The 23,284-nt window shown below is 39.6% G+C and overlaps 2 protein-coding genes across 7 annotated transcripts in view; both read left to right on the top strand.

The window, feature by feature from the left end:
- The window catches only part of btbd11b (BTB (POZ) domain containing 11b), a 65,174-nt gene extending 56,788 nt beyond the window's left edge, over positions 1-8,386 (top strand). Inside the window, exons 7-17 of the mRNA XM_039615682.1 lie at positions 98-199; positions 1,869-1,962; positions 2,281-2,416; positions 3,460-3,680; positions 3,781-3,959; positions 5,440-5,549; positions 5,860-5,994; positions 6,463-6,544; positions 6,681-6,749; positions 6,874-6,987; positions 7,100-8,386. Coding sequence (XP_039471616.1) covers positions 98-199; positions 1,869-1,962; positions 2,281-2,416; positions 3,460-3,680; positions 3,781-3,959; positions 5,440-5,549; positions 5,860-5,994; positions 6,463-6,544; positions 6,681-6,749; positions 6,874-6,987; positions 7,100-7,309 — 1,452 coding nt within the window. The 3' untranslated portion in view covers positions 7,310-8,386. The remainder of the gene's footprint in view (positions 1-97; positions 200-1,868; positions 1,963-2,280; positions 2,417-3,459; positions 3,681-3,780; positions 3,960-5,439; positions 5,550-5,859; positions 5,995-6,462; positions 6,545-6,680; positions 6,750-6,873; positions 6,988-7,099) is intronic.
- Positions 8,387-9,955: 1,569 nt separating this feature from the next.
- Positions 9,956-20,432, top strand: mlc1 (modulator of VRAC current 1). Of its 6 annotated transcripts, none has more exons than XM_039614497.1 (13): positions 9,957-10,068; positions 12,099-12,156; positions 14,297-14,617; positions 17,060-17,149; positions 17,315-17,368; positions 17,482-17,583; positions 17,725-17,826; positions 17,933-18,004; positions 18,108-18,224; positions 18,348-18,404; positions 18,692-18,814; positions 18,988-19,149; positions 19,368-20,432. In XM_039614497.1, the coding sequence occupies exons 3-13, from the start codon at positions 14,360-14,362 to the stop codon at positions 19,443-19,445; spliced, it is 1,215 nt and encodes a 404-aa protein (XP_039470431.1). In that variant the 5' UTR covers positions 9,957-10,068; positions 12,099-12,156; positions 14,297-14,359; the 3' UTR covers positions 19,446-20,432. The 6 variants fall into 6 exon arrangements, with proteins under 6 accessions (XP_039470428.1, XP_039470431.1, XP_039470429.1 ...); XM_039614495.1 differs by having other exon boundaries at positions 9,958-10,068; positions 12,099-12,147; positions 18,988-19,158; positions 19,365-20,431; XM_039614493.1 differs by having other exon boundaries at positions 9,958-10,068; positions 18,988-19,158; positions 19,365-20,431.
- Positions 20,433-23,284: the final 2,852 nt, after the last annotated feature.

Genomic DNA, 23,284 nt, shown 5'->3' with positions numbered 1-23,284 from the left:
TCGTAGGCCATGTAGTAGATTTAATGGCTTCGTATCTCTCTCCCTCACCTTTGTCCCTCCTACCTACCCAACCCACCTACCTGTGTCCCTTCCCCAGGTGCCAAACTCAGTGCACAAGCACCCCTCAGTCTTTCCCGAAACACGGCAGGCGACGCCCCTCACTTTCGCTGTGTTACACGGACATGTGCCTGTGGTGCAGGTAGTGACATTCTTTCTCACCTGTGATTCTCTCATCGTGACCTTTTGTTGTGCTTCAGCTCATGGTTGGTCATCATTGCCATTTCTGTCATCAAAGCTTCTCAGTGGTGATGATGACGGCTCTCCACTAAGAGTTTTCTCCTCTCTCTCTTTCTCTCTTTATTTTCTGTTTGTGAAAATGACCTAGTTGCTAAATATATACAACATGAGCTTTATACATTTAAAGAGGGCAATTGTGCAGCCATGCTTTAGGTCAGCACATGGCTACCTCCAGTCAATTTGCACTTTTGAGCAAATGGATCAAAGTGAGTTTAGCAAGTGGAAAATGGAAACACAGCAGCCTAATTGTTATCGAACTCATTTAACTATTTCTGTTTGCCCTCTGAGGGATCTGATTTTGAACCATTAAAGTCCAGTGGAAAATGTTTTGGTAGTGCTGCAGCTTGGTATTTGAGAGCATCAGAAAACTGAAACCCTGAAGTTAAAAAAAGAGTAAATTTGGTGTAAAGTCATATAAAGTATTACCATTAAAATGTAACAAATTCAAGAAATATCTTTCATTAAGGAGATGGTTTAGATCATTAGCTCATTAAAAATAAATAAATAAATGAACAATTTTAATAAAATTGATTTATTATTATCAAATTTTCTGCAGTCAGTGTCATTTTAAGTTTTCTGTTTACTTCTGATAGGATCTCTTTATATGAAAAATTTGAAGAGCTTTACTTTTGCTGAAAATAAGTCTTTCTAGAAGTATAGTACAGCTGAATTATCTAAATGTAGATAAAGTAAAGTTAAACTGGACTGGCCTGAAAGGGTCCTGAATGTAGGCTGGTTCAATTCTTATTATAATCATACACATCTTAAAATAGCTAGAAATATAACAGAAAACTTGCACATTTCTGTGTGTTCTCTGGTTTTTGCGGAAGAGGTGCTGAAAGACACTTGAAGAGTGCCTCAAAGACCCTATAACGGCATCCCATAAGTGTATGTGCCAGGCGCTAAATCTTTCATGCCTTCAGAGCTTGCTAAAGCAGAATTTGGGCCGACAGTAACAGATTTTGCTGCAGCAGCCAGGTTTCTTTTATATCACTGAAAGAGCCTACATACGGTAAAGTTAAGAAAATGTCTTTAGGTGTGGAAACGTTGTCTGTATGTATTAAAAATATTCAAGAAAAAAGGTTCCTGGATTGTCTGTAATCGACAGAGTTTTTCCAGCTTTTTTGGTTGTGGTTTCGCTTCTTATTAGATTTATTCTTATTATATATTTTTTGTATAATTTTGTAATGTGAAAATAAAGAAACTAATGGAAAATTAGCAACCTATAACATTTAATAGCAAACAACACTACTGTATATGGGACTTGTAAAATGCATTAAAAAACAAAACAAACAAAAAGAAAACTAAACTTAAAGTTGGCCAAAATTGACATTCATACATTTGACTTTCATCTATTTAGTTTATTTCTCCAAAAGTAGCACTTCTGTTTTAAAGAGAAAAAAATAATAGGCAGTGTTTTAAATTAGCCAGTTAGGTTAAACCTACCATCCTGACATCAAATCAGACTCATTAGCAAATGACTCTTCCTCTTCCCCTCACTCTCCTCTCTTTGTCTTCTTCTTTGTCTCTGTCTCTTTGTCAATCATGCTCACCTGCATCCTCACCTGCAGCTGCTGCTGGATGCCAAAGCCAACGTGGAAGGCTCCCTGCAGGATGGGATGGAGAACTACACGGAGACACCGCTGCAGCTGGCTGCTGCTGCAGGTACTAAGACACAGCAGGACTCCCATCTCCCACCTCCTGCCCAACTGTATCGCACTGTGCTGTCAGCAGCAGCTGGCCATCTATACTCAGCTGATAACAACACCTGAGTGTCAGCATGATCAGTGGCTGAATTACAAGTTTAGAAGCTTGCTTCTCCTGGGGGCTGGAAGAATAAAGACAAATAGAGCCATGAATGTGGAACAAATGATGAAACGTGTGCTTCGCTCTCATCTTTCTCTCGGTCTCATTTTCGTTTAATCTTATTATTTCCGTGTGTGTGTGCGTGTTTAAACTGAGCCAGTCATTTTTCATGTGCAGGTAACTTTGAGCTGGTGAGTTTGCTGCTGGAGCGAGGCGCTGACCCCATGGTGGGAACTATGTACCGCAATGGAATTTCTACTGCACCACAAGGCGATATGAACTCCTATAGCCTGGCAGCAGCACACGGGCACAGGTAGGTGACGAATGCATTCATGTTCCCTTCAACAGCAAACATACAAGCACTGTGTACTCAGCGTATAATCTTATTTATGTACAAACACAACCTCCATGAGGACGTCTGTGAAATTAGCACCACAGGTCTTCAGATTCCTGCATGAGTAACCTCCTATTGTCTTTCTGTTGCTTTCAAAGTATTGTTAAGACTTAAAACTCTGCAAAACTATTTTAAAAGTTTGGCTTAACAAAATGGCAAAACTGATGGGGTTATACTGCAAACAGTGTACTCTGTACAATACTGTACTGTCTTTTAATAATCGATCCAGAATAGTTTCTGTTAATGCTTTACAAGCTTATGTGTATAAACGGTCTCTGTTTTTGTGTCTTTGCCTTTCTTGCTGCCAGTAAGCAAAAATTGTAATTAGCAGGGAATTTTCCATTTGAATCATATGTTTCCACTTCATTTTGTGTCAAATTATGTGGTTGTGCTTGCAAATTAGGTGGAAATCATTCTGAAATATAGACCTGTAAAATATAGCATTATCGCAAACCAGTTTGTTTTTGGTTTTTGCTAGTTATTTTTCAGGCTGGACAGCTGTATTTTTGAATTTTTAAGCTAAAAGCATCTTTATTCAGGTGGGTTTTGCATGAAATTGTATAAAAGCCGATGTGTGTAATTGCTGTTTACTAGTGAATATAGTATACTTTACATGCCACAAATATAAAGCTCTTTGCATAAACCCTCTGGGTTTTTGTTTCTTCTTATGGGCTCATTCTCTTTTTTTATCCAGCCACACCCATTCATCAAAATGCAGCTATTTCCACTGAGACGATTTATTTTAACTTGCCAGCAGACTACAACAGTAACGACCCCCAATTACTATCATATCATGTTCAAGTCCTTCCATTTTTTTTAAAAATCTAGCCCACTTCTAATTCAGGGCCGGAGATGCAAACTCATTTTTGGTAAAGAATGAGTCAAATAGAGTCCTGAAATCCGTTCAGTCTAACCACAGTTTTTTTCTCTGCTTTTGTTCTTTTGCCTTTTTTGATTTGTAGAAATGTGTTTCGCAAGCTGTTGTCCCACACAGAGATAGGGAAAGGAGATGTCTTGTCATTGGAAGAGATTCTCGCAGAAGGCTCAGAGCTGGAAGGCAGAAGCTTGTCTCAGATGGATCTGATCAGAACTGGAAAAGCCAAACTTAAAGCTCTGAAAGAAGCCATGTACCACAGTGCTGAACATGGGCATGTAGACATCACCATAGATATACGGAGTCTTGGTGGGTTTTCTGGAAATGTGTGCATGCATCTTCTACAGTATCTTATTTTGTATGAAATGGCACATTCTTTATTTCATATTGGTGTACTTGTGAAACTTAGGAGTCCCGTGGACTTTGCACACTTGGCTGGAGTCTCTGCGCACATGTTTCCATCAGCACCGCCGACCTCTGATCCAGGGTCTTCTGAAAGAGTTCAGCTGCATTGAGGAAGAGGAGTACACCGAGGAGCTCATTACGCATGGCCTGCCTCTTATGTTCCAGATCCTCAGAGCCAGCAAGGTACTGCCCTGTGTGTGTTTCCTGTTAACATAAAACACAGGCAAGTGTCACGGCATATTGGATCATTACTGTAAAAGTAAGAAAATTTTCTTCAGAGCTACACTTTAGTCTCCATCCTCTTAAGTGTCTGCTCTTCAGTAAACCACAGCCATGTCCTCCTCTTTTTTTGCAGTAATGCTATTACATAGTCAGGTCATCAGCTTCACAGTAACCGACAGAGCCCCAGTGGCTTACTCAATATCCATTACCTAAAATGATAATGATTTCTGATAGACGCCCATTCCTCTCTGTTGCAGTTTATCATATTAGGCCCTCGTCTCATTACTTCAGCTTAGGATCCCTTGGTAGGCAATGTTAGAGTTCACCCAGCTCATCCTTGTCCTTATCCTGGCACTCGTCTTAGCTTTGTCTACTGTGCCTTAAGCTTGATAATGCCCTGATGGCATGATAGGTTAGCTGTCATTGCTGATATGAGAAAAAAACACTGCACAGTTACAGAGTGTGAGTGTGCATCCACTTATATAAATTAAAATACACAAGCAGAGCCACAGAGACTCACGTGCATGGGTCTGATACCAGCAGCATACCTCTCTCACATGCACACATGCACATACTCATATACTCGTACACTCCAAACATGCTATGCTTCGCTGGATTGCTGCAGTGTCAGTCCTTGTTTCTGTCTTGGTTGATGTATGGCTGGGGCCACTGACCCTCATCTCTGAGAGAGGCTCTGCTTGCATCACCTTGAGGTCTGCAGACATCAAGGTACAGGCCGTTTGTCTTTTCTGTACCAGACACTCTGTTGCCGTGTTCCTCTGAAGCATTCATTCAGCCTCTTAGTGTTTAGTTCATTTTAGATGACATTGATTAAATGTATATCTGTATATCTCTACCTCGCTGCCTCCCTATCGCTCTTGTCAGCATAGAAAATTTTGAAGACAAAGCAGAAATACATATTTGTTAGCAGTTTGTTGCATTCAAGCAGGATGACTGCACACATGAGGCTTGTACTGTAGCATGCCTCTACCCCTCCTTACCTTCACTTTACCTCTGCACACACACGAGTGAAAAGTTTAGAAGAAGGGTAAGAAAAAATCTCCTGTCTTTTCCTCTTAATCTCACCCCTACAGTAGCTCAGCCTGTCGCTGTATTTCCCACCACAGCAACCTCTATGGAAGTGTAGGTGTGAAAAATAAGTCTGATATCTATCTGATCCCCTTTGTAAGGTGTGAAATATCCATAAATACAAGTTTTACTGGAACGACTGCTTGAATGAAGTGGATGCTAAGCCTGGTAAGGCTGCAGAAGTTTAACCTCTCTTGGTATTTGCGTCGGAGCTGTTTGTGTGGGAGAGGCGCGCCGTGCAGTATGTGCTTATGCTCTTGCATAACATAGACTCCTGGATGCTGGCTTAGCATGATGCATCCAAGGTGAGCTCTGCTTACCCTCTTCTGTCACTCTGTCTGTGTTTTGTCAGAATGAAGTGATCAGCCAGCAGCTGGCTGCGATCTTCACTCAGTGTTACGGCCCTTACCCCATCCCCAAACTGGCAGAGATCAAGAAGAAGCAGTCATCACGTTTGGGTGAGCATATTTCTTCATCATTTCATTTAATTATTAAAGTGTATTCACATACATACAGGCACGCAGCAGAAGCATCAGAATCATTCGTCTTATCTTTTTTAGTCAGCCCTTACTAGTAAATGCAGATTAGAAAGTGTGCATGACACCATCTAGTGTTCAGAAACTGGAATAGAACTTTTCAGGTCAATACAATCAACTGCATGGAGCTGAAATGGGTGTAGAACGAGTAACAAGGCTAGGTTGAACACTCCATTAGCTCTTTTTATGAAAATCAGAAAAACATAAAGTTCTTCTGGTCATGTGTCTTTCATTAGCCCTTTTTATGAAAATCTGAACAATAAAGTTCTTCTGGTCATGTGTGACCTTCCTGAACAATTTGATGTGACCTTTTTGGTGGAGGGGAAACCTTTTTACGCCCACAAAGTTCTGCTTTTCACAGCTTCCAACAGGTATTTAAACCTCCGCCTTTAAAATGCACTTGTAGGATGTTACACAGTATATTTTGTAACCCTAAGGTCCTGCTAAATATGATTACCCCAACTCTGAATTGTTTTTAATATAGCAAAATACTTTTGATCTAATGTTTTTGTGAGTTCTGATGTTTTGAACTTTATCAGGTGAATCTCTAGTCTTTATTTCTTCTTCTGTAATCTTGAAGGGATTTTTAACTCTATTTTATTTGATTTTATGTTATTTATTTATAACAAAGTAGGGTATAAGTAAAGGCACATAAGGCAAATTAGAATATTATAGAATGAAGTAATAGAATGCCAGTTAATTTGGTCTCCACTCTTGTGTATTCTCCCTGTAGTTGTATGTTAGTAGTGTTTATTTCCATTCAGTGAGTTCATAAAACATGACCAAATTAACCAACCCGTGACATTTCTCTCCTTTTGTCTCTTTATCATTCTCTACAGATTCAAAACTCTTCTAGCTAACAGACCATGTGGTGAAAACACGTGCATTGAAATCAGCAATGTCAAATATCAAATATTTCAGGTAGTGTTATTATGTTTTGACAAGGCAGACGTTTTAAGTCAAAGTTAGCCACATGTTCAGACTCTTTCCTTTAAATATATATGTTGTGTTTCCTTTTCTATGTGCACTCGGTAAAATATGGATCTTATCTTATCAGCTTGTCATGCAGTATCTGTACTGTGGAGGGACAGAAGCTCTGCACATCAGGAACACTGATGTTATGGAGGTTAGATCATTAGTGTCTCGAGTAACAAATCATAAACATGTCTATCATCAGGGTTTTTTTTAGTTAAATAAAAAAACTACATTTTGAACTTGAATTTTGAGTTGTTTTGTTGTTGTTTTTTCAGCTTCTGTCAGCAGCAAAGTTTTTCCAGTTGGAGGCGCTGCAAAGGCATTGTGAGATTATCTGCTCTAAGAACATCAACACAGATACTTGTGTTGAGATCTACAATCACACCAAGGTAAAAACTAATACTGTGCTATGAGGCATTTTGAGGTGTTGCAGTGGCGCTCAAGTGACGTAAAATCAGTGATATCTTGAAAAAGTTGATATATATTCTCCCTGTCCTTCAGTTTCTCGATGCTCCAGATCTAGCATCCTACATAGAGGGCTACTTTCTGAAGAATATGGTAATTCTGATTGAGTTGGAGCCCTTCAAACAGCTGCTTTATGACGCACCTCCCGACAGCCCCGGCTGTGACATCCTGCGAGACTTGGAGAAAACCTTGGCTATTCGCATCCAGTCCATCCACCTGTCCTCCTCCAAGGGATCAATTGTCTGAACTTCTGAGCTTCCTAAACCCAGAAACTAAGAAGATTTAGCAGAGAGCAATCAGAGCCGTGACACTATATTTATATGCATCTGAGCGATGAATGATTTCTAGGTGAAATCAGGTGTCGTGGTCTTGCTCTCCGTGATGCTCATCAGTTGCTAAAATGCTTCTTGTTAGCACAGATGGTTAACACGTCTGTCTGTCTGCCTTGTTAATATATGTCTACTAACATGACATTCATACGATAGCTGTACACTATTATGCCACAACTTGCCAATAACATATATGACTGTAACGGTGTCCCTTATTCAGCAAAAATCTATCAGCTAAGTAGTGTTACACTCTGTTACATGTCAAACTGATCAGGATCAGCTGAGGCTACAGAAACTCAGAGGAGAATGTTCAACCTATGTAATGAGGTAATAAACAACATCAGAATAATGTGATAAGCCATCAGTTTATCCCTGGATATGAGGAAGGAAGTTCAGCCTCACGTTTTTATTTGCCTACATATGTGGCCCCTGTACAGACAAATTCATCTGTATATTTGTCAGTCACTTACTGTAGACCTGAGCTGATTAATCCCTAAAGCCAAACAAGACAACCAGCTGTAATGTGACTGAAGCACGTGACTTTAGGCAACTTGGTGGGAAAGAGGACTTGTTCTTCTGCCGTAACTCTGTAAATATTGTTCATAAAAACAGAGCTATTGATAATGTAAGTTAATGTATATATCCACAGATGTTTTCTCATGTGTCTTACTGTTACTGTATTGCTGTAAAAACAAAAAGCTCATCTTTTAAATATCTATGCTTAAATGTTGCATGTCAGAGGAGTGACTTGTTTTTATGTTTGAACTGTTGGACGATTACATTGAGGACGTGTTTCCACACTACCTTCGTCTTCAGCATGGGTCACTATAAATGTGTTGCGGTCAAATGGTGTCATCATTGTGTGTGCAAGAGGCGTTGGGTCTGTTTAGTCCTAAAACTGAGAACGTTACGATATCAAATGTTCTCCAAGGATTGTGAAACCACATTACTTGTATGTGTGTGATCTTTCCACTATAAAGATTAATATAAAGAATGCTATCTATTTGCTTTCACATTTATTTGATGTAGTCTCTGGCCTAAAAATCTGAGCATGGGGACATCTATAATTCTGTCAGATGTAAAATTTAAAGGTTGCCCTTTTTAGTATTTTGTTCTCCACGGCTAGAAGGTTAGATCACAGCTGGTAGGCAGTTTAATGTGGCATCACAAACACATGTGCAAATAAATGAAAATACACACAAAACATGTTAATTCCTCACAACACACTTAATTCATGGAGTCTCTTAGCTGACTGTAAAATGTAAACACTGCATCAGTCATGTTAACTATCGCTATATTTTAAATAGCTGTAGCATTACTTTATTAACTCTCCTACAAGTAGCTAAAGCTTCATAATTGTAGCGTCCATACGTTTTCTTAACCGCTTGTCCAGTTCAGGGTATCTGGAGCCTTTAGGCTGTCATAGGGGAAAAAGCAGACTACACCTTGGAAAGGTTGTAACTGTTAAAGAAAAGCCAACATTTCAGGGTCACATTCCAATCAACCAATCTAATATACTTGTCTTTGGATTATGGGAGGAAGTATTGAGAATCATAAAGTCACAGGCAGAAAGGCCACAGGACTTCAGTACAACAGTGCTAACCATAACACCACCAGCTGCCAACCTACTGGAACCCATGCAATTAATTTGCTAATGTGAGGTTTATAAGCACCATGCTTCTGTTTTAATAATACTTTAAATGCTGGCTGTACATATTTGAGTCACCCCCAGGTCAGTGGAAGCCCTGACGGCCAAAAAACTTTAAAGCCTCTTAAGCCCAAAAGGGGTTTCTGAGCTTCCTGCTCAAAAATGAAATGCCCAAAATTAATTGATTATTTCTCTGCAATTACAAACTCTGTGTATACAATATTGGTATCAAAAATAAAGCTAACACTTGTGAAATTTCATCAGAGGTGTAAATATTGCAGCAGCTTTTACTGTGTCAAAGGACTGGAACACAGAAAAAGTAAGTAGATTTTATCCTTACCTAATTTTTCATTTATTTTTTAGCATGTAACCCTTTAAAAATATGCTTCAATTCACATTTCATTCCAGAAATTCAGTAACCAACATATAAACATCATCTGTGCAAAGATTTATGTTTCTAACGTGAAACAGTGAAAAATCACAGCACTGTCAATACATGAATATCCAGACATTGTACAAATATGTCCAATTTTGGCACACATTGGACACCATGTCAGTTGAACTTTTTAGGTATTAAAGAGCAGAAATTAATCAATTTTATTAAGAGGCTTAAAAATGCTTGATTTTTTAAATATATTTTTAAAGAATTAACCACACATTTACATGGCAATGGGCCTTTTCTGCCATAGAGCGTTTAATTGGCCTCTGGCCCTTTAGACTCTGAAGGGCTGTAACTTTGGTTTCTTTTGGTCAATTTGCATGATTGACACCTCTTTTTAAACGTTTGAGCCAATAGGATCTCCCAGTAATGATGCCGTGTTCACTTCAACCAATCACAAGTTGCAAGGCCAAACCCCAAGTGGGACCAAATTTACTGCATGTGGCATCTGTCCAGTCACGTGTCTGTAGGTGGGTCTAAAATGGAGGTTGTTGATGGAAATGGCCCTAACACAGCTAGTTAGCCGTGGTAACTGCTGATAATCAAGAGGCTACCAGCTACCTGCGAAAATAATGGAGGAATCGGGACAGTAAGCCAATTTCTGTCTAAGTGCATTTGCGCCGCTATGTGTTTTTGTGGTCTTCTTTTGTGGCTCTTTCACTGAATTTTGGTCAGAGTGTGGTGAAACTTGGTGTTTGGAATCAGTGATAGCTCTGGAAGATAACTAGCCTTTCTTTAGCCGGTTACATGGAGTCTGAAGAATTTCTGGTTTGGTGTAGAGATGGCACGATACCACTTTTTTATGTCCGATACCGATACCGATATCATAAATTTGGATATCTGCCGATACCGATATGAATCCGATATTGTGTTTTTTAATCAAAACTGTTTTTTTTTTAATATCTTGCTGCATTTTGTATAAGTTCATACTCAAGTTTAAATAAACAACAACACTAAAGCTATTCTGTTATACCTGTGTGTAAAAATACACTGCACCCAAAATATTTCATAGTTTAGCAACACTGATCAATCTAATAAACTTAAACCTACTCCATCCTTCCTATTCTGGTATTTTAAAGAGTACTTAGCAGAAATATTAACCAACCTAACTAATAGGGTTGCAAACTCCCAGCAAAAAAAAAAAAAAAAATAGGGAACCACCCCCACCCTCCACCTCATGATGCTTAATCGATGTAATCAACTTTAATTTGATGCAGGTGAAAAAAATGCACAGAAACAAATTATTTTTCAAGAATAATTAAATAGATTCAACTTCTTTCTTCAACAGAATTGCAGAATTCACAGACGGTACCTTCCCAAAGGAAAAAGTACTATAGCTTACTAGGGTATATAGACTTAAGAGTTACTATATATAGTAATGGACTTCTATACATTTTACATCAGATTAAAACTTTGGGTGTAAGATTCAGATAATTATTTATTAAAAGCTACATATTTTAAATGAGAATAAGAAAGAAAAGTATGTCTTTGTGCCCCTTTTCCCTGTTCATGCCCTATCGGCCCCTGGCTGCACTTTGCTAGATCCGCCCCTGCACAGTTACCAGTCCGTCAGCTACGTAGAAAAGGATCCTGGTGTAGAAAGTAATATTAAATAAATTCTAACAACAGCTTATCAAGCTTAAAGGTGCTGCTGTTGTTCCGCCGCTGGTTTCCTCTTTCTGGTGCAAAGTGGGCCAAAAACAAAGAAGAGAGACGGACTTGCGACAGAAAAGCCGATCAGCTGATCGTTAAGCAGTTTCACGATTGAAGTAGCAGCAGGAAGGTGGGGAGAGAGAGGCAGTCGCTCCATATATCGGTTGTTGCTTAACATGGGAACGCTTTACAAACATTCAGAGATGAACTTACACACTTGCTTTACTTCTCTCTGGGATAACTTCCTCGGAGATGAAATGCTGGTTTGGTAGCGAGGCTACAAATACACACAGCGTCTCTATCACATGAGGCATACTGCTCCTACGTGCTACGGTTATGAGCCGAGTTACGCCGTGTTGCAAGTTTTGTGAGATGCTTTTTTTGATACTTAATGGATCGGATTACATTTTTTATTTTTCGCCGATATCCGATCCAGTAATTTAGGTCAGTATCGGACCGATACCGATACGTAATATCGGATCGGTCCATCTCTAGTTTGGTGTTGTTTGTTTAGCGGACTTGTGCGCTCCTTTAATCATGGCTTGTTTTCGTTGTGTTTGGTGGTTGTAGAAATGGTTTATATGAGATTTTAGCTGAGATTTAGAGGTTTCTGTGGATACCTCACATGTGGGGACTTATATTTCTGACCGTTTAACACGATCTCCTCCTTTTTGCCCCCGGTACCGGGGCGTGGGGCTTAAATTACAGCTGTGGCAATGTGCAAATTTTGCAATGACAGAAGAAGAGACCTGGCCTCCTTAGGAGGGACCCATACAACTTGGTCTTGAGTACTGTTCCTGAAATAAACATGGTCTTTGTTATTTCTGAAGTAATAAAGTTTATTTTAATAAACACTCAAATATGTTATGAAAATAGGAAATATGAAAAAAAATACATTGTGTATTAAAAATTGTTTTTCAAATTTCTACAGCATTTCTAGAACACCCATTCTGTTGTATTTTTCAGACCAGTGATAACCGAAGTGTGAGCAGTCGCCACCTCATGGGCCATGAAGGTACTGCAGGTGGGCCCTAAAAATTGCAGACATTTAAAAAAAAAAAACCTTTTTAATAAAAAATCAGTTAACTGAAATACTCAGTTATTACAAAATGTAAAAAGATGTAGTAGACAGGGACATATCATTTAACACGTAAACTTCTGTAATCCTTAATCCTCTTGGATCTTAACCTGAATCTTAATCTAAAGCTGTTGATGGAGAATCAAGTCACGAGTAAAGAATTGGGTGGGCTGCAGAAGATTTTTGCATTTCAAACTCGGGCTGTGGCGGTCTGAAGTTTGGGAATGATTGTTATGTGCAGATTTAAGCACCGGCCAGATGTGCTTGAAATGTCAAAGTGGTTTGGGGTGTCGAATGGAGTTAGAGTGGGAAGCAGACAGATTCTCATCAGAGGGGAAAAATGAGTTAGACTTAAGTATATCCCTAAAAGTCAAGAGGAACAAGAGAAACAAAGGCTTTTAGAGTGAACAGAGTTTGTTCTTTTAAAGTTTACACTTCTACAAAAAAGGCTAAAAGCGTTTGTCGCAGACATGCATCCATTTAAAATTATTGTCAAGACAATAGCAGTGCCATTAGAGTAGCTGCTTTTTCATGCCACCCTCCAAACTTAATACTGACATTAATTTATCTTCATTGGACATAAATATCACGAGTAGCATAATACTCTGTTTTGATTTGTTATATTAATATTTGGATATTGATTTGTGTCTCATTCAGTCAGTGTTTTCCAGACCCTCTGCCTTCTCCAAGGGCAGTTTCAAAATGCTTGTCTCTGAGTGGTCATGGTATTTGCAGTGTGTGTGTGTGTGTGTGTGTGTGTGTGTGTGTGTGTGTGGTGTTTTGGGCGGAGAATGGCAAGGGCTGTGGTGACAGCAGTTGTTAAGGAGTCGCCATGGTTACCACCGCCAAGGAACAATGTTGAACTGAGAATGCTTGGCTGTGTTAAAGACTGAAAGGAATCCCGAGGTGCTCACATATGTAGACATTTAAACACGGACACAATTAACACACACCCACAAAATGTTGTTATCCAATTGGATTTAGTCCTTAATGAATCATTAAGAGATTCTTATATGGAGCAGAAATGATCCATCATCAGATTAGCCGTGTCACACAAGGGACCATGTGATTAGGCCATGGAAATGTCTCTGTCGCCTCTTTTCTAAAGCACTGCTGGGCATCTTAATTTAGTGGGCTGTGAACTGCAGTGAAACACTAAGTAACACAGAGGGAAGTTGTGAGGGGAACACAACAGGGGGACGCACTCAACTGTAGGCAAAAACCAACAGTTTGATTCTGCACTTTTATGCGAATTTCTACTTGCTATGAATGTGACTTTCTAAATTTCTTATGTGCTCAATTCTGAAGGCCTATTGTTCAGTTTTGTGAGTGCCTCGATGTGCATGTGTGGCTGCATGGGCAAAAAGGAGGGTAAAGAGGGTGTTTGCCCTTCTAACTCTGCCCCCAGTGCTAGCCCCTTCATCCTCCCCTTGTTGTCATGCACAGCCGCTCTCTCTTTGGCACAAAGTAGGCTGGCAGCACAAGAGCCATGTGTTTTAGCTCCACACTTTGATGGGCTCAAAAAACTTTTCAGAACTGTTTCTGAGTAACGTCGTGTAACGGGAAAGAAAGAGAGGAAAAGAGGAGGAGAGTGGGGGTGCAAGAGGCTGCAAGTTGCGAGGGAGAGAGATGGGGAGCAGAAGGAGCTTCGAGCAAAGACAAACTGTCTTCTTTGTGGCTATATGATTCCAGTTGTTGAAGGATACATTTCCTGGAAAATAACTGGGAAGATTTTGTGAGACAAACAACAATAGGTGAGTTCAGACAAGCAAAAAAGAAGCAGTGGAATTTAGAGTAAGTTCTCTTGGCTTCAATAGACAGAAACAAGGAGAGGGGTGGGGGGTGTTTTTGTTACACTGCATGATTAGTAGCCTAATGGCATACTTTCTCTTTGTTTAATGTGATTTTAATTGATTTTCCCCTGAAAGCCCAGATCTGAGAGCTCCGATTGCCATCTTCATTTTTTACAATTACTGGACCTCTGGTTGAAAGGAACGATCGTAAAGAGAAACATGATGAGAAGACAAAGAGCTTGTCCTTGTTTGGAATGTGATATTGTTTTTTGTTTTTTCATTCTTTCCCACAGGGTGTTTTCTTCACTCCATACTTTTCATCCTGCTACTGAACCAAGCCACCAGCCACTTTAACAATGCAGCGCGAGGAGCTGTCGGCCAGAGAGGAGTTCACCTACACCCACATGCCCACTCTGGAGAGAGGAAATGGGACACTGGGACGACGGGGTGACCGGGGAGCTGAGAGAAGGCCAGACAGAGGGGAGCGGGATAGGTCTGAACGGGACAGCTACACAGTGGACGTGAGGGCCAGTGACCTGCAGCTGGCCCAGCCGGAGCCCCTTAAGCACCCCTGCTTCAGCTACAGGGCCTGGCTCTACAGTGTCCTCATAGGGGTGAGAGGAAAGACAGTCAGGGGAAGCAACGGAAGCACACTACAGGATTTTTCTATTTAGTCCATAACACACAGATTTAAAGTTTGGGGTGATTCCTTTTTTTGAGTAGCCCCAATCTTGAAATTTTGAGTGACAAGTGGCAACAAGAAATCTTGTCTTGTGCTTCCACAAGGAAAGAACACCACGATGGGGTTGCTTCAATAATTAAAATGTTAGCAGATTGATTTTGGGCATGCATATTGTGTTACACTATGTAGACAAAAATATTGGACCACCTAAAAGCTCTTTTAGGACATCCCATTCTAAATCTGTAGGCATTTTAAGGACTTTGTGCCCCTCCTTTAGCAACTATAATACCTTCCAGTCTTCTGAGAAGCCTTTTATATAGAAAGTCTGGCTGTGGAAATTTTTGCCCATTCATCCAGAAGATCATTTAGGTTGGACACTAATGCTGGAATATAGTGCTGGGCGATATGACGATATATATCGTGTGGACGATAGAAAAGTGTCTATCGTGCCATTTGTCTTCTATCGTCTCTATCGTTTCTAACCCGAATTTTACAAATTATTACATAAAATATATCATTAACCCTTTAAAACCGGTCGGAGCAGGCAAACTCCGTTTTCCCTAACTATTTTTAAATCCCTGTAGAACTGTAACCACGTAAGGTAGCGCAATAATGTTTTTTTTGCATATGAAACCGTAGGAGTTGTACTTACATCTTATTCCATTAGCTTGCCCTAGGTCACGGTTTTCTTCCACATATAGCTTTGCAAAAATTGCATAAAAAGCACTTCCAGCAACAAAAACAATATTCCAGAAACAGGCTTTGCCAATCCGATCAGCTGTTCATAACACTTCCTACTTGGAATATAAGTCAGCGCGAACTATCGCATGTCCGCCATTACATGTCCGAAACCGGAAGTGACGTCATTTTCGCCGAAAATGTAGTTTTTTAAGCTTCAAAGCTTATATTGGTGTTTGTAAAAGTCACGTTTGACTTTATGCTTTTCTGTATCATTTCTGGGAGGCTTAGAAGTCAAATTACACTGTTGGAAATAGTTTATTTTGATGCACATGCTGTTTTTTTGCAAATTTGCATTTATTTATTTTCATTTTTCCTGTAGCATATAAAAATTTGTGTATCTCAAAAATAAAACTATGAAGACACTCAAAATAAATAAATGTAAAGATAAGCTCTGGCAGACTTGGTTCTATGGTAGGTCTTAAAGGGTTAAATAGCCTGTGCAAATATATTAGTGTTGTCTTCTCACTATACATACTCTTAACTTTATGCAAGAGAAAATAAAGTATAAAAAAATGACATTTTTCACAAAGAAACTCCGTCTTGTTGTTTTGCAACATGGTGCTGCTTTACGTGCACCGGATTTGCGACATGCTTTACAGTAACTCAAAGCAAAGACTGCACCCTCTCCACTCGCTGTTTAAAGACTGCATACTTTCCAGATGACCACAGGTCAGGTGGTATATCATGATATATATCGTTATCGTGATATAAAATAATTCATATCGTGATAAATATTTTTTCCATATCGCCCAGCACTACTGGAATAGATGACCTGGCTGAAAATCTCCCTTACAGTTCATCCCAAAGGTGTTCTGTGGGGTTGAGGTAAGGCCAGTCACGTTCTTCCACACTAAGCTCACCTAGCCAGTCCTTACTTTGTGCACTGGAACATAAAAGGCTCTTTCCCATGAAGTTAGATGCACATAATTGTCATGGTGAGCATCAAGACTTCTCTGCACTGGAACTGGAAGGGAGCCAAAGGCCAACCCCATATTATTATTGAGTTCAGTGATTAAGAGATGTGGCCCAATACTCTTGTGCACATAGTGTAAGTGTGAGGAGACACACCCAGCTCAATGCAAGGATCAACGCGGGCAAATTTTGAAGGTTTTGCAATGTGTAAATTGCTTCACATTGGAAGAAGCTGAACTATAGAGACGTTACCCTAGATAGAAATGAAGTTTGGTTAACTAAAAGTAGTCTCCAATACTTTGTAAAATGAAAATGATAATGCTGACTACACAAATATATATGATAAAATCTAATACACACTTGTAAATGCTACATGCCAGAAAATTGTTGCTCAAACTAAAACCAAATTGTGTTTATTGCAAAAAAAGTACCCACTTTGTCACAGATATACTACTAGAAACATACCTATGTACTTCTGGTAAATTGCAGGTATATCAGTTATGATTATTTAGTGTTTATCAGTCAGACACCTGCCCACCGGACGCAAGAGTCTTGGTGGGGCTGTTGCACCAGGCAGGATTGTGCAGTTGGCTTAGTTACTTCTCAAATGGCACGTGTGTATGAGGGAGGAATTCTTGCACAGTTTTACCTGCTGAATGCATTTATGACCCTTTTAATTGCGTATACATGGCTGCATGTGTGTGTGCGTCGGTGTCCTCAGGGCAGTCTGCTCATCACATCTGGTTTCTCTCTGTACTTGGGAAATGTGTTTCCTGTTGCCATGGACTACCTGCGCTGTGCTGCGGGCTCTGTAAGTGACCATCACAGTTACTTTAATCACATGCTGATATTGCTTTGAAATCTAGCATACCTTGCTGCATCTTTCACACTGTTTATACAGGAGTCATGTCAAAAATGGCAGTAATTGTCTTCACAGATAAATTTAGCAGCTCCTTTTTGTTGGTATTCTTCACAGGGCATCCCTGCAGCAATAGCTAGTTTTGCTATTGCCAAGAACAGACACGTTGCAGTGAGTAAACAATGAACTCACCAAAGGCTAAACAGATAATTATGTCTTAATGGTTTTTAATTGAAGCTTTTACCGAAGCACGATACTAATTAGACTCTCATGTTTCCTTCAAGGTGTCAGATTTTCAAGTGGTCTATGTGTCAACATTTGCTGTGACGACCACATGCCTGGTTTGGTTTGGTTGTAAGCTGGTCTTGAACCCCTCAGCTGTCAATGTGAGTCCATCTGTATCGAGAACTACGTGTCCTTTTGGATGCACAAACACAAACATTTTGAGTTATTCTTTTATAATTTGTTTTCTCTTTCAGCTGTCGTGTCTCTGTTCTCGCCCCCTAACATGTTCTGTCTGTTCTCAGATTAACTTCAACCTTATCCTGATGATCTTGTTGGAGGTGTTGATGGCCAGCACTGTCATCCTGTCAGCCCGCTCTGCAGAGGACTGCTGCTGCCACAGGAAGGTGTGTGAGTGTATGCATGTCTACATGAGCGATTTTTTTGTTTTTGTTTTTGTTCCCTTTCATTCTTTCATCCTAAACACTTTTCATTTTTCTATCCATCCTCCAGTCGGGGTCATACGACAGGCCTGTGATTATCAAACCTGCAGTCTTCCCCACTCGGCTCCTTAAAGCATATTCTGTGAGTAAACTTGCATATAAATAAGTATAACTATATAACCTATATATGTATATGTTTTTTTTAATGTATGTAATTGTTAATCCATAACTGATGTCTGCAACAGGTGATTGAAGTGATTGTAGGAATCTCGGCTGTATTTGGAGGCATTATTGCGCTCAACATGGACGCTTTGTTGCCTGGTCCCTACTTATCTGTTACATTTTTCTGGATCCTTGTGGCTGTAAGTTGGCTTAATAAAGCTTACTGTTTTTTAAGGCGCTTGTAGCCACTCAGAATGATAAAGTATATTTAAAGTGACTGACGAGCGACTCAGTCGCCTAACATTACCTGTTATTCTTTGCAGTGCTTCCCCAGTGCTATTGCCAGTCATGTTGTGTCAGAATACCCTAACAAATGCCTGGTGAGTCCAATAATCTGATAGCTGCAGGATCTGTGAGATGGATTAGTACAGTGTGAATGTAAAGCTGTTATACCATGGAGTTGGTTTTAAACTTGAAATTCATATACTTCAGTGTTTTATGACTAAACTTTTTCCTCCTGCTATTTGCTATCATGTGGGTGCAAAATGTCATTGGAGCAGGTATAATTTCATCTATCTAAATACCACATCTATTTCTTCTTTCTACTGGCTTTTTGTGTCCTTTTTTCCGCCTTTCTTCTTTCTGCTCTCAACCCTGTATCTCTCAGGTGGAGGTGTTGATTGCCATCAGCAGCGTGACGTCTCCTCTGCTCTTTTCAGCCTCTGGCTTCCTCTCTTGCAGTGTGATCAGCTTTATTGAAATATTCCTGCATGATGTGCCTACAGCCAAAGTTAGTCTAATGAAGTGAAAATATATGGTTGTGTTTGTATTTTCAAGAGTTATCCACTTAGCCCTGGTGTCATTAAAAAAAACATACAGGAGCTGGGGAAGTAAATCATGAGAAATTACTTTTAAAACTCCACCAATTTCACATATGTGTGCTTGTCTCTCTTTGTATCCCAGCAATCCTATGACATATTGCTACTGATTCTGATGGTGCTGCTGCTGGTGCAGGCAATTCTTACTTCAGCCACTGTGGTGCACTGTGCCACCTACAAAAGTCAGCTTCGCATGGGAGCTCCAGAGTGTGATGACAACATTCAGACCCCGATGCATTACTGTGAGGTATGCCAGGTAAACACACCCATATGTGCAAATCCTGCTCTTGTCTATATCACTACTTACAACAACAGACATTTACTGATCAGTATAGCATCGAGGTATACCACATGTAAATGCATATGTATCAATTAATGAACTACATGCAAAAATAGCACGGTACCACTCATGCTCAACACCTGATTCCTCTGAATATTTTCTTTCCTTTTCATCCTCCACAGCAGCAAACATCAAATGGAGTGTTGCAGGATTTTGACAAAGACAGAGCTTGGAAGGCAGTTGTGGTCCAAATGGCTCAATGAAGAGAACATCCAGGAATTTGGAGAGACATGGTGATAGAAGAAGGGTAAAACAAGCGCTGTAAGCTGCAAATACAAGAGTACAATCAGAAGACAGGGAATATTAGAACAAGAGGGAAAAGCAGTATTGGAGAGACATGGGAAACTGGAGACTGGAATAAAGAACAAAATACACAAAAATGAAGCAAAGATAGGAGAAAAAAATTGAAACCGTGTACTTTGTTTTGCTTTTGTTAGTTTTTTTTTTTCCTTACATAGATAATGCTTTTATGTGTGTTTTCCATATTGGTACCACTGTGGTGTTTTTTTGGTCAGGAGATTTAATGTATTTTTACACTGTATGCTAGTTGTATTGAAAATATGCGAGTCAATGGCAAGTAATAGAAAATTTCCCTAGCACCACATTGAAACAGAGTTCATTATATATCCTAATTTGAAACAGTTTTCTGCCCGTTCACATGTTGGTGACTAATCATGGTGGAAGATGCAACAGATACAAAAACTAATGAAGTGTATTTAACTCCGTGGCAAAGTCTAACTCAGTAGCTGGGTTCCTTGTGTGGTAATTTTTACAGGAGAACTGCTTTAATATAGCCGCTGTGCAGCAGTATCAGCTGATGTAAATGATACTAACTGAAAGTATGCCTTGTGCAAAATAAAATGCCATCAGCACCAAGTATGTAAAGAGTAAATTTGTGCACGTGTTGAATGTTTTTTTTATGAATGGGAAATGTTTTTTTCTGTGCTGGGAAAAAAAAGAACAAGAAAAGTCTTCATCTGAAAATAACTTTCATGGAAATGTTGTTCAGATATTATCTTATAATTTGATACCAAGCTGTGAGGTGGAATTTATATGTGTATTGATTTAATTGCAATAACTTCAGCACCCCTGTGTTTGCATTTGGACATGAAAATTACCTTCTCATATTGTTATATTTATTAACTTCATTTCCTTCCTTTATTAATTTTCCCGCATCCCTCTGCTCCTGTGTCTGTCTCTGAGCACATATTATATTATATATATTATATATTATATATTATATATTATATATTATATATTATATTATATTATATTATATATATATTATATTATATTATATATATATATTATATATTATATATTATATATATATATTATATATATATTATATATTATATTATATTATATTATATTATATTATATTATCATATTACACCGCACATCTCTTACTCATATTAAAACTATAAAGGAGGAGGAAATGGGGTGGTCACTATAATGATGTCTGGTCAGTTTTGGCTTGTCAAATATGAATATAATCCTCATCACATCAGGTCATTATTATTATAATTATTATTATTTTTACTTAAAGCGCCACAACAAGACGCTTTATCATACTGCAACATGACCACGAAGAGAGTGAGAGATGGCAGACGGTGAGGTAAGGATACCCCAACCGGTGGAAACCGGCTTGAGTTAAAAGTGTCTGAGACAAAGAAGAGAGAGCATCGATGAAACTGTCCTTGTACAGGAGTGTTGTGCTCTGCAGCAGAAAGTTCATCCGTGACATTCAGCGTGATCAAAAGCAATACATTTCAGTGCACTAAGCAATTTATGTCGTTTTCCTTTAAGTACTTCTTGAAATTATGGCCTACATAATTTAGTAATAGATGACTAGTTGATGTCTTGGACCGTCCAAAAAAAGCAAAGATGCTCGCCACACCCAGTGAGTTTGAATGACAGACATCTTTCCCATTCCCTGTTTGCGTGTCTCTGTGGCAGTCCCACAGTCACAGATGATGGGCAGGTTGGATAAACCAATATCAGTGGGAAACAAAAGCCTGTCAGTGCCTTGTGGTTTGGTTGTAGACTAAGCTAATGTGGACTTTGAGTAGACTAATAGCCGGTGTTTGTTTCACTTAGCCTATACTAAAGGCTTCAGTGACAAGTCTTAGCCTTTAAATATAGTAATACTAATAACATTTCTAAGGACTGCTTATTTATATTTAATAGAAGGTTATCTTTTAGGGCCTGTCATATCCAAGAATCCTAAAATCCATAGAGCTGTGTCTATAAGAGGCAGTTTCACAGGTAAATCTTTCAAAATAAATATAATCCGGATATGGATTGGGATATGTTTTTAGCATCTTAGCTCGCCTTTCTTTCTGAAATGCGCACTTAATCCTGCGATTCAAAGAGAGGGGATGTGTTGAACTACAGAATCTTAATGTGTTTCTCATCTCTTGTTTCTGAGGAAGAAGCAGGGCGGGGAGGGGAGGGAAGAGGAGAGGGTTGGAGCTGGGGGGGGAAAGGCGGAACAAACCGGTGTGCCTCGGATACATGCTGTAGCTGCTCGCCCGCACTGCAGATTAACTCTTACCGTGCCGGGAGATGCAACGAGAGACGGTGAGTGAATTTTGTTTTTGTTTGTTTATTTTAAAGCTTGCACATTGTTCCGTTTTTGGCACCAGCGCAAGAAATGTAGCGGTGGTTCATCTGGTGCGGACAGGTACACAGTTCATACAGGTATTCAGCATCCTGAGCATCTCCTCTTCTGTCTCTCTCACACACGGAGCAGCACACACGCTCACACATACTTTCGCTTCTTCTGACACACACATTGAATCGCTACACTTGATGTTGTTTAGCGGCTCGTCTCTGGCTGGCTATTCGGGAACTATCCACCGCGCGGGTGCTGAAAGGGGTCGTCATTTGCAGGCAGCTGCAATTCACTGCAATGCCATGTCTGTGGTGAAAGTGTCCTCCTGGTTTTTCTAGTGTCTTGGACCTGATAGTCAGGAAACAGCAGTTAAAGGCATCCTAGCAGAACACCGGCTAAGGGCATGGTGATCTTCTCAACCCAAATAAATCTTCCTGCAGGTGTTTCCGTCAGAGACTGACACAACTGAGGAAACCGTAAGGGTGATGACATCGTCTCCTGTGCACTGTTTAGGACATATAGAGAACGTTGTCTAAACTCTGTTAACTGGACTGTTATCTGATCACATTTGTGAGAAGACATCACATCAGTCCTGAAAGTTCTTCCTTCCTCAGCTATCATTAATTAATAATGAATGAATGGAGCTTCTCTCCTTCAGCTCTTGTCCCGGAGCCTGGCTCTGTGTCTTTGTAGCTGACTGAACTGGCCAAACTCTAGCTGGATGTTGTAGTAGCCAAGAAATCTGGGATTCCCTCTCTAAACACTGGTAGCATTGCCCAACTGAGAAGTATAATCTGTCTGACTGGACCAGTGCCAGTGGTTCGCAGACGGCAGTGCAGCTTCCAGCTGAGCCCCCGAAATGGGTGTTCTACCCCTTTAAATTTAAATTATGCAAACTTTACTTCTTCTCTGATCTTCCATGAGATAGTCTTTGAGGGTAAAAATAAAAATGATCTTGACTGTCATGAGGCAGTTGAGAAAATAGTTTAAAGTAGATGTTTCATACCTCACGAGAGACATCTTCTTCACTATTTCAGATATAGAACCAGTGATCTCAGCATTAACCTGTGCAACCTTGAATATTATACTCTGCTGTAATTTCAAAAGAATCATCTTCTTATGATCCTTCTCACTGCTAAGCATGTGCTTTAAAGCTGGCAGCTAATTGTCCCTTTTACCCATGAAACCACATTCTCAAGGTTGTCCTCATCAAGATATTAGGTTACATTTTGAGCCTCAAATTGAGAGCTTTAAAAAAAAGATTTCACATATGAACTGTGTTTTTACATAAAGAGAGGTTGGAAAGGAGGCCAGTAGGAGTAAAGGCAAGGGGGAAAATATGCAGGAGCAAGAGGGATTGTTGATGGAAAGTGGTGATGTATACGAACTCCGCATGAAGGGAATTTTTAAGAGCTTCCTGTGAAA

Source organism: Oreochromis aureus, linkage group 7, assembly GCF_013358895.1.
Source record: "Oreochromis aureus strain Israel breed Guangdong linkage group 7, ZZ_aureus, whole genome shotgun sequence".
In the NCBI taxonomy this organism is placed as follows: Eukaryota; Metazoa; Chordata; class Actinopteri; order Cichliformes; family Cichlidae; genus Oreochromis; species Oreochromis aureus.
This window is presented reverse-complemented; position numbering and strand designations above follow the sequence as displayed.

Bases quoted from the DNA above. Each gene is read 5' to 3' on its own strand.
- mlc1 (XM_039614494.1), top strand. From the start codon at position 14,360: ATGCAGCGCGAGGAGCTGTCGGCCAGAGAGGAGTTCACCTACACCCAC. The intron at 18,225-18,347 runs GTAAGTTGGCTT...TATTCTTTGCAG, and splicing joins TTTTCTGGATCCTTGTGGCT to TGCTTCCCCAGTGCTATTGC. The intron at 18,405-18,691 runs GTGAGTCCAATA...TGTATCTCTCAG, and splicing joins AATACCCTAACAAATGCCTG to GTGGAGGTGTTGATTGCCAT.